The 15,562-nt window shown below is 42.3% G+C and overlaps 1 protein-coding gene across 1 annotated transcript in view; it reads left to right on the top strand.

The window, feature by feature from the left end:
* maml3 (mastermind-like transcriptional coactivator 3) overlaps positions 1-15,562 on the top strand; it is a 116,429-nt gene that overhangs the window by 53,761 nt on the left and 47,106 nt on the right. The window contains exons 2-3 of the mRNA XM_032562685.1: positions 1,740-2,465; positions 3,567-4,538. Of these exons, the coding sequence (XP_032418576.1) occupies positions 1,740-2,465; positions 3,567-4,538 (1,698 nt within the window). The remainder of the gene's footprint in view (positions 1-1,739; positions 2,466-3,566; positions 4,539-15,562) is intronic.

Consider the following 15,562-nt stretch of genomic DNA (forward strand, 5'->3'; position numbering starts at 1 on the left):
TGCTACTGATCTGTTTAAAATATGCAAAATGAAATATTGCAAATCTTAGTGGAGAATCTGTGTGTATAATATCATATCCGCAAAGCATCAGCTGGATACAATATTTAGGTCTTCAAAGGTCTCCATTGCGCCCCCTGGTAAAGACCTCAGTGTCCTCAGCAGGTGGTTTGGTCTGACCGTTCCTGTAAAAAATGACTTGTGATACATAAACAGCTAAACAGTGTTATTGTCTTTACTTTAGATTCATATGAAATGTAGGTCTCAAAGTGGTCTGTCCAGCTAGTGTGTAAAAAATCTCTTTAATTGAAAAAAAATGCTTCTGGCTAACTCTAGTGTTTTGTTTTGTTTTTAAGGTTTTTATGGCACTAGTAGCCTTTATGCACCAGGACAGGAAGAGATGCAGAAAGAGAAGGGAAAGACATGCAGCAAAAGGCCTGATGCTGGGAATTTAACCTGGGACTGTAGCCTCTGTGTGTGGTGTGTCTGGACTACCACTGATCCATGTGGATCCTGATTCTAATTCTGCTGCTTTGTCACAGAAGCAACTTATTTCTAGTTTCCTTAATGACATTTTCTGCTGGACAAACATCACCAGAACCTCACTGGCCTACAGGCCTTGAATGCATTCCTGGTGATACTTTCATTGTGTCTAGTGATAACAAAATTAGTGACATGTTGTGCAGGATGGAAAACAGTCAGAAGAGTGAAAGTGAGGAAATGTTTTTACAACCGATTGTCATCCTAATATGATACATTAATGATTTTTGAACATTGTGCAGCCCTAACAGAAATTAAACAAGACTTTATCTTGAGAGAAATTAGAAACAGGCACATTTTTTTGCTACCAACATCTTTTTTTTGGATTCATGCAGTAAATTTACTGATAAAGAGGCCTGACCAAGTATTTAGTGCACATACTCTACCAGTACAGGACATACTTTTAATAGGCCAACATTTCGGTTGAATACCTTGCTTTTTTTTTTGTTTTGATCTAAGGTCCACATTACAAATCAGTAATAATGTCATCAGTAGAGCTATAAACCCCATCTCAATGACATTTATTATCAGTTTTGAATCTCAGCACTGCAGTGTAAGCTAACTGGGCTTTAACATTTGAAGGGTGTCTTTTCAGGGAGCAAATCTGTTGATAAAAGGCCAAAGTGGAAAGTTCTTTAAAACTTCTCATGTTGGCGTGAACCCTTTACTTTGTCTCCACGTTCTCTTTTCATGTCTCGGATTTTGTGTACTGTTTGTCTGTGCCTCCTCTGCTCCCTCCTCCAGGTCTATGACAGTGATTACCTTAACCACCAGCCAGGGTTTGTTAGCACCCCGTTGTTATCTAGACTGTGCTCCGGCTGAGGCAGTGAGACAGTGGAGCTGGAACGGTGCGGTGGCTGCCCACAGTAAGGCTAAGAATGGGCTGCAGATTTCAGAGAGGGAGCTCATTTCCCTATTGGCTGATGTTAATGTTGGGGAGAGCGCAGCTGTTGCTTTGATCTCTCCATTCTATTGAAAACAGGTCTTCCCGTTTTTAACTTGTGTTTCTATACACATGCACATCTCTGTGAAAAAGGCGCCGGAGTGGTTATTATCTTGGAAATACAACTGGTTTATTTTTGCTTCTGATGACTATTTCTGGTGTTAGGAGAGAACAGGTTTCTCTTTTTAATGATTTGTTCAGTCATTAGGCTCCTTAAGAATCTGAAGTTTTGATCGTTGTTTCTCTGTGTTTCTTGCAGCTCCAGGAGACGGTGAAAAGAAAACTGGACAGCGCACGATCACCGCTGAACGGTGACCAGAACGGCATCTGTGATGGCGGCAGCTACTCGCCAACGGGAAAACGGGTCCTAAAGGACATCCCCGGCGGTTTAGACTCTCTAACGGGTCTTCCCAAGAACAATAATAATAATGTGCCACCCATTTCTCCTCTGCATCATCAAATGGACATTAAGCCTATACTGACTGGGCCAAACACGTCTACCGGCAACACTACAAACGGCAACGGCACCCATATGGGCAGGGTGTCCGACGATCTGGGGAAGAACGGCAGCAGCCACCTGCAGGACATGAAGCTGAACAGCTCCCTGGACTTGGAGGACAGTTTCAGCCTCCTCAAGGACCTGAAACAAGAGCCTCTGGACGATGGGGCAGGAATGGAGGCCAACGAACCGCAGTCCCTATCTAACCAGAACAAACTATTCTCTGACATCAACCTCAACGACCAGGAGTGGCAGGAGCTGATTGATGAGCTGGCCAACACCGTTCCAGAGGATGACATGCACGACCTCTTCAATGAAGACTTCGAGGAGAAGAAAGAGGCGGAGTTTGGCAGGCCAGCAAACAGTCAGGCCGAAGCCCCGCATGAAGCTGCTGGGAGTACAACACCTGGTGTCGGGGCGGCGTCAACGGGATCCTTGCCCCCTCCTCCGCAGGGGGTCCCACAGGTTCCCATTGGTTCACCACAGGTCAGCATCAAGACTGTAAACATGGCGGCTCCTTTATCCTTAATCTTGTCCATATGAATGTGTGTATAGTTGTCTGTCGCGTGTGTTTCTGAATTGTCCTGTGATAGACTGCAGACCTGTTTCTTGTGCTGTGACTGCTGGAAATGGGTACCAGCTTCCTGCGACTCTGCATAGATGAATGCAAACGGATAAGTGGATTTTGCATCCACTTTGTAATTTTGCACAATTTTGTGTTGGATAATAATAATCCCCCCAGAAAACACCATCTGCCATGGATACAACCAGTCATTTCTGCAGCATTTCTTAAATCATGTTGACTGGATCCAGTGATTTGTACTTGGATCACTTTTAACCTGGAACTAAATAAAATAAACGTAACATTTTTAAATGTAATTCATGTAATGTGAGATACAAATTACTCATTACTGTTATGATGAAGTATATTCTTGCTTTGAAATATCTTTGGTTTAGAGCTTTAAGCAAAGGTCTCATTTTGCTACTGCGCAGAATATCCAACACTGAAGAGCAGCAACATTTTTTTCTTAACATCACTACTGATGCACTACTCCTATCATTTGGACCATAGCTTAATGCTGAAGATCAGCAAGCAGCCAACACTGGTCATGTCTGTTGATGATCAGTTAGCACATGCTTTTATTAGCTGGAACTGAATACGACTGTTTCACCAAAATTTTTAGTTCTATTTAATGAGTCTTATTGAACTCATTAAATAGAACTGAAACTAACTAGGTGTTTATTTTAGTTTGATAATTATTCAAAAAGGTAATGCATTCTGAAATGTGAAAACCACTATCTTAGTGGCACTGTTGATTTTTTTTAATGTTTTTATTTTTTTATTGACCCTGAATTCATTCTGTTGTCCGGTGCTTCTGGCTGTAGTGGTGCTCACAGACTATGGTAAAGAAATGTTTATGAAAAGACAACATGGTACAGATTAATTTTAAGAACAAGACTCGGAAAATGCATTTTTTATTGTTTTGTATTAAGACAAAGTAAATCTAAATGTGAGCATATAAAACCAATGTCCCGTAAGATAATTTCTGGTGTGTCTGAAATAACTGCTTTGTTTCCTCCCCTCAGGTGCGACCGTCATCATCGGGGCCCCAGTTTGCGACCACCGCCAATGGGACCCCTCCCCAGCAACCCCTCCAGCAGTCTCCAGCTGTTGCTATGCCGTCAGGTTCACCGTTGCACAACTGCGTAGCTCGCTCACCTCAGACTCCAACCCAAGCTCAGACTCAAGCAGTCTCTAGGCCTGGGAATGGTTACATGATGAACCCAGGCCCAGTTAATCAGATGGGGTCAGCAGGGGGCCCAGGAGGGGGTGGTCCAGGTGGGAGTGGCCCAGGTGGGACTGGCCCTGGAGGTCAGCCTGTGGGCCCGGTCACACCTGAACTTTCTCCAGCAGAGCAGCTAAAAGCAATAGCCCAGCATCATGCTCACCACAGCAAGATGATGCAGCATAAGCAGCAGAAACAAGCAGCGAACTGGTCACCAGTGGGTGCTCCAACCAGTCCCTACAATTCTGGTCCCTTTAATCAAGACAAGCCCAACAGCCCCATGATGTATCCATCACAAGTCTTTAACACACCACAAGGCCCTCTGGTGGCTGGGATGGCTTCGAACAATGGGCCGAAAGCCCCCATGAACAACTACCTCCCTCACAACCCCATGGGCATGATGGGACAGCAGCAGCCAAACAGCATAAACCAGAACGCTCTGTCCAAACAACAGACACAACAGCAGCAGCAAACAGCCGCCATGCTGTCCTACAACAACACAAAACCGCTCAGTCACTTCAGCGGCAGCGGCGTGGACCACATGGGTCAGAGGATGACTCCGCCCATGGCAGGGAACAGTCAAGTCAAGAACCCCATGATGCCGCCCTACATGGGAGGTGCCGGAGGAGGTGGTCAGGGACCCGGGCAGACGCAGGGGCCGATCCCCGGACAGACAGCCCACCTGGGGGAGGAGCACAAGAGGATCCTGATGATGAAGCAGAAGGTGTTGAACCAGAACATGCCCTACAGCACCATGCAGCCTCATGGCCAGGTAAGGGAACTGCATCGTCTTTATTGCCTTGTGATGCAGCTGAAGTGTGGGTGATTCTGGATTTTTTGGTTGTCTAAAAATTCAACAAAGCAACTTAGTTGTTCCCTGTTCATCTTTCCGGTTATCTGTCGCGACAAGTTTCTTTCAAATAGCTTCTCATTTCTCTTTTTCTCTTACCTGTTTTTTTTTTTTGCACAGCTCACTGATACTGAAACTTTGAGTTTTTTCTGTCAGCAACAAGTTCCACACCATGTGTTGCCCATGTCCTTGAAGTGCCCAAGTGTGGTGCATTTACCTACTGGAGAAAAATTTGGTATTTGAGATTTGGAGATATCAGACTCCAGACGTTATGGGAGTTAGGAACCTCAAGGACATACAAATAGCATTTGATACCTTCTTTTTAAAAAAAAAAACAAACAAAGTTGATAAACCAGCATGCTACCAAATGTTGGGCCAATGCATAAGACTGCAGACAAATGATTAAAATATAATAAAATATCTGCATTGACATGGGTATAAGAAAAAGAAACAATCTAAAAAATGTTACTCCAGTCGTCTATTTAGGGTAGAAATGTACATTTACGATAGTCTGATGGAAAAAAAAAAAAAAGTGAATCAGTAAGCTTTGGCTCTGATTTTAACTCAGAATGCCCACTGCTACAGGTTTAGTATTAAAAATACTTGAGGTTCTTTGATTTTGGGAGTTGTTTCAAATTGCTCTTTTTACAAAAAAATCTTCCAGAGATGTAGCCAGGGAAGTTAAAATGGTGGTAGTTGCCCCAGCAACAAGCCAGAACTGGGAATAGGCATAGGAAAATGGCCTGTCGAGAGTGTATTGATGCCTCTGCAACACCAGCAGCCCTGATAGCCCTCCCCCCAGTGTTCCTTCTCCTTGTCCACACACAAACGTGCACACTCACACACCAAGCAAACACCAGAGCTAAACGGCTCCTTAGCTCATATCCCCAATCTGTCACAGCTGACTGATGGCTGAGATTGGACCACTAAGCCAAGCTAGCTGCTGTCATTACCCAAAGCCCACCTCGGGCAGTTTGTTTCCCAGCGCAGCCCACTCTGAATGCTCCAGCAGCTCAGCCAGGTGTCAGGTGGTCGTAATAATGGTCCAAACAGTGTTGTTACGATGGCGGTGAACTGTACCTTTTTTAAACAACACATTCACTCCTTTTTTGTTGTTGTTGTTTTGTTTCTGGTGCTGCACATTATCCCAGAGCTAATGGTTGCTGACTCTTATTAGAAATAGTGCAGGTAATGCCTTCTGTAACTGTTTAGCTCTTTTTCCTTCCCGTCTCTTGTCCTTGCTTCCTTGTGAGGATGAAATGGCTACAGTCACTTGGTCACCTCTTCTTCCTCCTCCTCCCCTTCTGGTGATCTCCAATTCTCCTGTCCTGTTCCCCCTTCCTCTGTCTCTGCCAGAGACTCTCAGCACCAATAAAGCAGCAGATTTATTAATATAAGGCCTTTGTGGCTGCTGCCTGGAGGCCTGTGTGTTTGCGCGTAAGTGCAACCCTGTGTATATGTATGTTGGGATGTTTCATAGATTTAGGAAGGTAGGTGAGTAGATTTATTTGTGCAAGTGGAGGGGATTTGTAGACCTGGAAGAGAGAGAGAGCAGAAGGTGCAGAAAGGAAATGCCGAAAGGAAAAGATTTATTGAAGAGTGAAGACGGAGCAAAAGATGAGACACGACTGAGCAATGCAGCGTTTGAAATACAAACTAAAATTTTAAATATATTTTTCCCAGTTTAAGAGCGAAATGTTTTAGTAATTGAAATAAATTGCATCACTCTTAGTGACATCTTTAAATGAAAATACAACCCCAGGATTTTAAAATGTTCAAAGTTGCAGTTCCTGGCAAAAATATTCTCACTCCTTCAACTTCTTTACATTGTGACGTCACAATCACAATCTTCAATGATTTTTAATTGGTTTTCATGTGATGGACCAACACAGCGCACTTTGTAGAAGTGAAGTGAAAGAACAATGACACAAGGTTTTCAAACTTTTTAAAAAATGATCATCATAAAAGTGTGGTGTGTATTTGTATTCCGCTCCAAAACGTTTAAGAATCACCTTTTCATGCATTTACAGCTGCACGTTTTTATGAGTGTCTTTATATAATGCTTAGTTTTCCACATCCAGACACTGAACTTTTTGCCAAGTCTTCTTTGGAAAGTAGCTCAAGATCATTGAGATCAAAAACATCTGCTGAGATCCATTCCCAATTTTTGACACAGATTCAGAGTTGAATATGCTTCGATTCAAACCATTCAGTTGCAGTTTTAGCTCATCGTTTAGGGTTGGTGTTGTGCTAGAAGGTTAACCTCAACTTTGGTTTTCAAGTCTGGCAGCTTCTGTCTTTCCTGTCCTTTATGAAGAAAAGCATCCCCACAGCATAATTCTGCCACCACTATGTTTCAAAATGGGAATGGTATTTACAGGGTTTTTCTCATATATGCTGTATGTGTTTATTTTGGATACTTGGCTTTTTATGTGAGTTTTATTCCCATGTGACCAAAGAAGAACCTCTTAGATTCTTCTTTGGTTTTGATTAATGCTTACCTCGCTTGGTCTGTAGGTTTTGGTGAACAGTCAGCTCAGTCTTACTCTTTACATTTCCAGATGAACAATATCCTGGTAGATCTTCAATCCCCAGTCTATTGATTTACAACATAACCCTTCTTTAGGATTCTCCAGAACTTTATCTCTGAACTGTCTGTGGTATTGATCTACATTATGCTGCTTGTTCTCTAATTAAGCTACACATGAAGTTGCATTGACGGGTAACTTCAGAAGGCAGTTGTTTGGAGTTTATTTAGGGACATTGAAGTAAAAGGGGCTGTAAACAAATGCACTCCACACTTTTCAGATGTTTCTTTGTAAGTATGAAAGCATCCATCATTTTGCTTCCGCTTTGCACTGAAATTAAACACATTGAAGTTTGTGAGTGTAACGCAACAACATGGGTAAGAGTTAAAGGGGAATTAATGCTTTTACAGGGTACTTTGTATGTATGTTTATTTACAAGAGTCTTTCTGAAATCTGTTGTTGATATTTACAAATGAGGATCGTATCAAGTGGTAAAACTGTCATCTTAAACAGTTTTAAAACCATCTCTTTGACCAGAAGGCAAAAAAATATGTCCTAACATGATATGCTCAATAATGTGTAAAATTCAGCTTTTAAATGAAGTGCATCTTTCAGAGTGGAAAAATATAAACGCATCAACCAACAGCATATGCTTTGATGCACTGTCTGACTTTCATAAAAATCAAATAAAGGTTGGGGACACAAGCTTTGATACAAAGTAGGAATGATCTCATTATTCCTTAATTATTTGGAGTTTTTTGGATTCTGAACTGTTGGCTATACCAAAGAACCTTTTTTCTCATTTATGGGTTATAGTCTTAAATAAAATCTGGATCAGTTAAATTCAGAAAGAGCAGGCTCAACCTCAAAGAAAAGCAGGAAATCACGTTGGGCAGGAATCACCAAGTCGCAGCATTTTGAGTTTATATGGCCATCTCAAAAAATTGTTAAAATAACTTCCAGTTATACAACCAGTACATCTGAATAAATACATTTCAAAGAACTTTCCGTAAAGCTTAAAAAAAGGAATAAACGTGAACAATCTACACTTATTCTCACTTAAAAGGGCTAAATTCACACATGGATATAATTATATAAGATCAGAATGATGAAAGAATTGTAGTTCAGCATTCTGAAGGAGGTTTGCTCCTTTTAAACCTCAGACATTTAGTTTGACATTCTCCTTATTGCTGAAGTGGGAGTCAATGCCATAGTGAGACCAAAATTTCTGTCTGAGGCCTTGAGAAAGAAGAATGTAGCAGTATTTTAGTATGAAGATCATAACAGCATCTGAAATCAGTTGCTTAACTCTGTGGAAAATAGGGGAACATTTAAAACAACGGCCAACATGCGCAAGTTTATTCACGCAAGAAATTAAACCAAGTCCCTTGAGCCCCCAACGTGTCACCATTGGACCTACAGCAAGCTCTTGATGCTGTTGAGGTAAAACTGCATGTCTGTGCAATCTGACAGAGGAAAGCTTTGAAGGCTAGACTAAACTTTCTCAGAGGAACATAAACGCCGAATAGGACGTCTGTGATCATGTTTAGTTAACATGCAAGTCTGAAAATGAATTATTTAAGCAACAGAACACATAGCATGTTTGGCGTAAACCAAATGCAGCTTTTTAGGAAAAGAACCAGTGACCAACTAGGATGTATGGAGGTGGAAGTGTCATGATGTGGGGGAGCTTTGCTGCTGAAGGACCTGGTCAGCTCACTACCATATCTATAGGAAAAGAAGAAACGGTATTAGATACCATTATGTGACCACGTCCTAATGAAGAACAGAATGTTTAATATCCTATTTTTGTTTTTCAAATGACCCTATGTTCTGATAGGATTTGTTGGGTTTTGACTCAAACCTTTATTTAAATTCAGTTTTCTTCCTGTACAATTCTTGTGTTTACGTGTGCGTGTATTAGCAGTTTTTCTGGGTGCATCTTGTCTCACAGGTGGTGTTTAAAAATGTGCCCATGCCATCCTTTCCCTCTCTGTTTCCGCGTGCGTGTGTGTGTGTGTGTGTGTAGGCTAATCCTGTTAGCAGCTGCTCAGGGAAACTTCAGCCTTGCTCCTCCAAAGCTCGTTAGTCAAGCTTTAATTGTTGCTCCCTCGCTTTGCATATTGCCGTGACGCTAATTTATGCCCGTTGTCGCGGTTACCGTCGCCACGGTGGTGAATGTCTGAGAAAGCAGTGGGTGGGGCTGGAGGAAGCCTCGTGCACGAGCCGGTGTGTGTCTGTCTGTGCGACACGGCGATGGTGAGACGGATGTGGCTTCTTGCACAAGCAGCTGTGCGAGGCTGGCAGTTTGTAGGCGGGTCTCTGGAGTTATCTGAGTGATGATTGGATGAGAGTCGACTGACAGGCGCTGGCCTCAGTGGAGGGCTGACGGATTGAAGCGGTAGGTTTAACTCTAAATCGGTGTGTGCAGGAAATTGTAGCGCGTGGAAGAGCTGAGGAGCTCGTGCTGCTACAAAGTGGTTGATTTTTAGGTTACAATACATTTTGTACATTTTCCTGAAGCTTGTGACAAAAGAAGAGCAGACCAAGAGCCTCTTGAGTAATAAAATCAAAATCTCAACTCATGCTGTAAAAGTGAAATACAGGAGTTTTGCAGAATACCTTTCAAAAAATGGTCTCTTGTGAACACCTGTCTTCCTTTTCTTTGTAGTGTTTAGCCGACCATCAGCATTTGGTGCCTCCAGAAGTAACTTCATTAGTAAATGAGGTTCACCTTTTGTAATTTAATCTGAGTTTACACATAAGTATCTTTAAAGGCCTCAGAGTATTAGCAGAAAACTAACACTGCACATCACCCTGAACAACCATTATATGAAACATGTTGGTGGTAGAATCATGCTGCGGGGATGTTTTCCTTCAGCAAGGTTGGTCAAGCTGGTCAGAGCTGATGGAGATGGATTGAGCTAAAAACAGGGCAATCCTGAAGGAAAACTGAGAAAGGGTCAAAGGAGGTGGGACTGAAGCAGAGGTTGACTTTAATGGACCCTAAACCAGCCTGAGGTGCAGTTGTCTCATATCACTTAAAATATGTTGAATTAATCAGTTTTTTCCTTTTCATTTATTTTCTTTTTAAAGAAGAGATGAAATCTATGATTTTTTTTCACTTTAGAATCATCCACCTGGCTGAATCCCATCTCATTCTTACCCCCTTATTCTTTACTCTCAATCCTATGTTGCGATGGTGTTGAGTGTCCCAGCTGTCTGTGGATCAGGGTAAACGCTGTGGGCTGCTCTCTAGCTTTTAAAAAATGGATCTTTTTCAGCGACCCACTACAGTACAAATGTGTAGGACCTGTGTTTGAAATGTAATCATAACATGAATATTTGTATTCTAACACATTACGTTTATTTTGCTGTCATTTTATTGTTTATCACCATAAATATATATAAATAAATATATATATAGGCCTATATATATATATATATATATATATATATATATATATATATATATATATATATATAATTACCATAACAGTGGATAAGTGGATAAAAAGTCAAACGAAAAGTATAATCATAATTCTGTTTAAAATACATTGTCGAGCCAAAATCTAAAAATACTTTAGTCTGTATATCTAATTGCAGACAGACTATGGTAATCATTAGTATTTTTAATGTGGACAAATTGTAGGACAGTTTTTGTGAGTGTAATGACAATACATTATCACAATGATATTTAACTTTTGTTATTCTTTAAATGAGGCACGTGATATTAAACGTTTTTTTTACTTAACAGGCATAATAAAAGTGTCGAGAGGTGGATGCATTGCAGACGCCATTTTAACCCATACACATTTGTGTAGTAGAAACCCGTGAGAACTGATGTTTGAGCTTCGTACAGGACTTGGCCATTTTTCAGTTCAGGATTTTAACAACAAACTGAGTTAAGAGAGAGATGGTGAGGGATAGATGCAGCTTGGAAATGGAATCCAGTCTTGATGTTGTTCAATCACATAAAATTTGATTGGAATACCCCGAAGTTTGCAACGTGATGAGATGTGGGAAGATTCAAGGAGAACGGATACTTTAGCATGGCATTGTACCATGGAAGACTAACCGATCCCCCGCTTCCCCTAACAGGAGTAGGAGATATTACCTCCCCACCCTCACAAAAACACATTTTATCTCCTGCTCCCTCTGTCACCCCCACCCCTCACCCGCCTGCACATATAGCCTCAACCAGAGTGACAAATAAACAAGTGAATGCTGCTCACTCTCCCTCCTCCATCTCTCTCTCTCTCAGCCACACGTGTCAGGGCTTGAGCTGAGCCTCCCTAAGATCCTATGGAGAGACTCTGGGGATGTCGAGAGAGACGAAGGAGGGAGGGAGGGACAGAGGCGTGAGGGAGGCGTCTGGGTGGAGTGGAAGGGGCTGACTGCTGTGTTCCTGTGTGTGTTTGCTCTCTGGCTCCTCCAAGATGCTTCATGTTAAGACAAACACAAGACAAACAGCTCTCTCTATGTGCTCCTGCTGTCCATTCCTCTCTTATTTTCTCTCATGGCTTCCTCCTCCCCTCCTTGTGTCGCCTCACCTTTACATCCCTCCTCCACCTTGCCTCTTTAACTGCCTCTCCTGCGCTCAGAGCGGGCGGCTACTGCTGAGCTGCACTGCTCCCAATCAATAGCATGTGTGTGTGTATGTGTCCCTTCTCGTGCATCTTCTGCGTGTGCGTGCTGTTTGCACAAATCTCTTTTTTTGCCTGCCGAACAGTACAGATGCATGACAGTGAGTTTAATATGCAAAGCATCTACTGAGGTGTGTTTGTGTATCCACATGTGCATGTTTGAGCAGCATCAGTAGCAGCAGGAGGGAAAACAATTCCCAGCCTCGACTCGCCTCGCCACAACACACAACCACCAAATTTGTTTGGCTTGCTTCGACCGCGGCAGAGAAAACACACCGAGACAGACCATCTCCACCCATTTGACACGCCCTGGAGGTGTGAGCGCTGGCTCCACGAGGAAACATCAATACTCGCCTCCACCAACAGGCTGCCTTTGGAGAGGATTGTCCCGATATGGCGGCGAGCTTATTACCAATGTGTGTGTCTGTAATCAAGCTTTTTTTATATATCAACCCCATCTACAGCGATGGCCGACCTGCAGGCCCGAAGGTTCAGAAAACGTGTCTTGATGGAATATCTGTGCGTGTGTGTGTGCGTGCGGTGGATGTGTGCGTGCGCACGCTTGGGGGGTATTCTTATTCTGTGTCTGTGGGCCAAAGGGAGAGAGGAAGGCAAATGCAGTCAAGGGGCTGAATACTAAACAGACTGCCATCACCCTGCCAGCACCTCACTCACACACACACACACACACACCCCCACACACACGCCCGCTCAAACATGCATGCATGCTTGGTTGCTCTACCTCTTCCGTACGCAAACGGTGCACACATGAAACAAGAGAAGCGCACGCTCTCTCCTCATGCCAGCGGCTCAAACTTTGGCTGCCTTGCTCGGCTGCCGGTTGCCCTAGCAACCGTTGCCCACAGCACTTCGCAGCCCAATCGAGACGAGGGTAGGCGTGTGTGCTCATGCCCGTTGGTTCGCGTGCGCGTGACAGCCCGTCTCCCTGTCCAAATGTTTCATGTGGTTGCGATAAATAAAGCTCAGGATCGCACTAGGATCACTGAGCCGGACTTAAAGGGCTAAATGAGCGGTGATGCTGGGGTCGCTGTGGAGATGGAGGAGTAAATAATGGGCTTGGTTCTCACCTTGATGGTTCTGATGGGTTAAAATGTGTCCACAATGCTAGACGACGCACTTGCAGAAATGCAAAGACACAGATGTCGCCCTGTTCTCATCCCTAAAACAAACCGTCACGTTTAATAAGATGCTGACACACACAAACGCGCACGCCCACCCCCACACACGCACACACATTCTGCCACTCACCATAACACTTCTCTGGTTTCCGTCATGACCTCATTATGCATTTGCTTCTTTTTTAAAAAAAAAATATGTTGAACCTTTTCAGGTTTTATCACATTACAATCACAAGAAAATATTTTCTTAAGTGACTGTCCAACAGAAAACATTGCAAAGGCCGAAATCATGAAGTTTCACAATTATTATTGTAAAAACTAATCCATTTTTATTTTGTCTTTTTTACCTGCTCAACAATAACCTTAACATGAAGTATCTCAATGAAACAGAATCATAAAAGGTGAATCATTTTCAGTTCAAGGCATGTTAGGGTCTTATGAAAGTAAAAAGGCCCTGGAATTTCTACCATTTTTGTGTTTGCTAGTTTCTTGGTCTTAAAAACTGTTTTGGACTAGAATAGAAATGCCATTTATTGCCCTACAGAGGGACAATTCAGGTGTGACAGCAGCACAAAGGCATGTAGGTTCACACGAAGATTAAAAAACATATAAACACAAACATAATTAGGAACAACATAATACACATTAAGAACATGATTATAGCTTACATAGTTTGCAGTTATGCCATACTGCGATCCAAAGAATGTGTATTTTTATTAGTGTGTTTTCTGCAACAAGAATGAGAAATAGGTCAGTGTTTTCTGTGGCAATTGTCTCATTAGCATTTAGTTAAGCTGATGCACCTATCTGAGTTAAAGCTGCTGAATAATTACTTTTTATATCTACTGTGTTGTAATTAACAGTTTTCTTTTAAACATCTAAACATCTTTTAAAGCGTCTTATAATCATCATCAGCCTCCAGAGCTGGTGGATTTTGACCATTTTTGATCTGCAGATCTTCAGGTCACACATCACCCAAAGTTGAGTTTCATTTGGAAGTGGAAGCATTATGGTGTGGGGAGGATTGTCTTCGTGGACAGGAATGCTGGTCAGAGTTGATGGGAAGATGGATTCAGTTGAATAAAGAGGGAATCCTGCAGGAAAACATGTTGGAGGCTAAACACCTGAGATTGAAGCACAGCAGAAAACTGCTCATAAAGTTAGTCCCACAGATTTATAAGCACTTTGAAAACTGATGTCCATATTTGCCCAAGTAGATGGAACAATAAGGGGCTAATATTTCAGTCATAAAGCAGGTTGATACCCTAAACACTTTCTGCTGTAACTGCAGCAAAAGGATGTTATAATAAGTTTCAGCTCATGGTTGCTTTCCAACAATGATCTTTGTTGTGTTGGTCTATCACGTACATCCCCGTCTACCAACACAAACACACTGCCACAGATAATTAATACGAATTTGGAGTGTGTTTGTGACGTCCTCCAGCAGATTCTCTTTCATTCTGTACAATCGTACCATTCCTTACTCCTTATCATTTGTCTGTGAGAACTGAAGAAAGCAGACGTTGGAGAATCAGGCAGGTAAAAGTGAAACAGAGAAGGTAAAACAGACAGGAGTGGGTGCAGGACAAGAGGGGGTGTGCGCCAAGGATTTCAGGATTACTTTGAGAATTTTGACTCTGTCTTACTGAGTAGAAATGAGGAGGTGGCAGCTACGGGGGTAGATTGGCTTCTCGGAGCAATTTACCTCAAATGGCTCCGACACAGCTAATCCGCTCTTAAAGGAGCCTAATCCAGCAGACTTGTACCTGATACTGAGGGAAGACGAGGTGGGAGAGGGGCGGGCAGGCAGGCAGACGACAAAAAAACCGAGAGAAGCAGGAAGGAGGCTGTAGAGAGAGGCACACAAGATCAATTTTATCGTGCTCAGACCATAGATGTTCTTCATTTGCAATTGAAATATGATGCAGAATTGAATACAGGCTGAAGCCCTCTGCAGAAAAGCTGGTTATCGAGGCTCTATCTGCATCTAACTGCACAGAAATTAGAAATCAGAGGCACAAGATTGATAAGTTCTGGGATTTTTCCTGACATTTTACTCAACTCTCACGCAGTGACAAATCTGCTGCATTTAGACTTGGTCCACTTCGTAGCGGCTGTGTTACCTGAATTTTCTATTTCAGACTTAGTAATAGAATTCCATTGTTGTGTTTTTTGTCGGAGAAAGTATTTTAATAAACAAAAATTAGAAAAGAAACTTAAGAACAAACATATGCTAAATTATTCTATTATGCAAGTGATTAGTTTCAGAGCTTGTTCCACACTCAAATCCTTCCATTTTTCCTGTGTATTGGTCCATATTTTAGGATATTCTAAGTTTTTCCTGTCTGCCATCCTCCCACTTTACACACCATCTTCAGTTTCTTACCTTATCTGACCTATAAAACCACGTAAACTACTGCAGCAACTTTATAATGGTCTCGTTCGACACTCTCTCTAGCGTTAACAATTTATTTATGTCTCAATTCCCTATAATAAATGTCTACGTGTTTGTCCTCCTCTTTGTTCCGTCACCAACAAAGTCTCTACATTCAGTCTGCTGGCCAGTAAACCAGAAAAATCTAAACTGTTCATCCTTTATTTAACTCCTGGTGCCAGAGAAGAGCCATGAGTCT

Source organism: Xiphophorus hellerii, chromosome 5 (assembly GCF_003331165.1).
Source record: "Xiphophorus hellerii strain 12219 chromosome 5, Xiphophorus_hellerii-4.1, whole genome shotgun sequence".
Taxonomy (NCBI): Eukaryota; Metazoa; Chordata; class Actinopteri; order Cyprinodontiformes; family Poeciliidae; genus Xiphophorus; species Xiphophorus hellerii.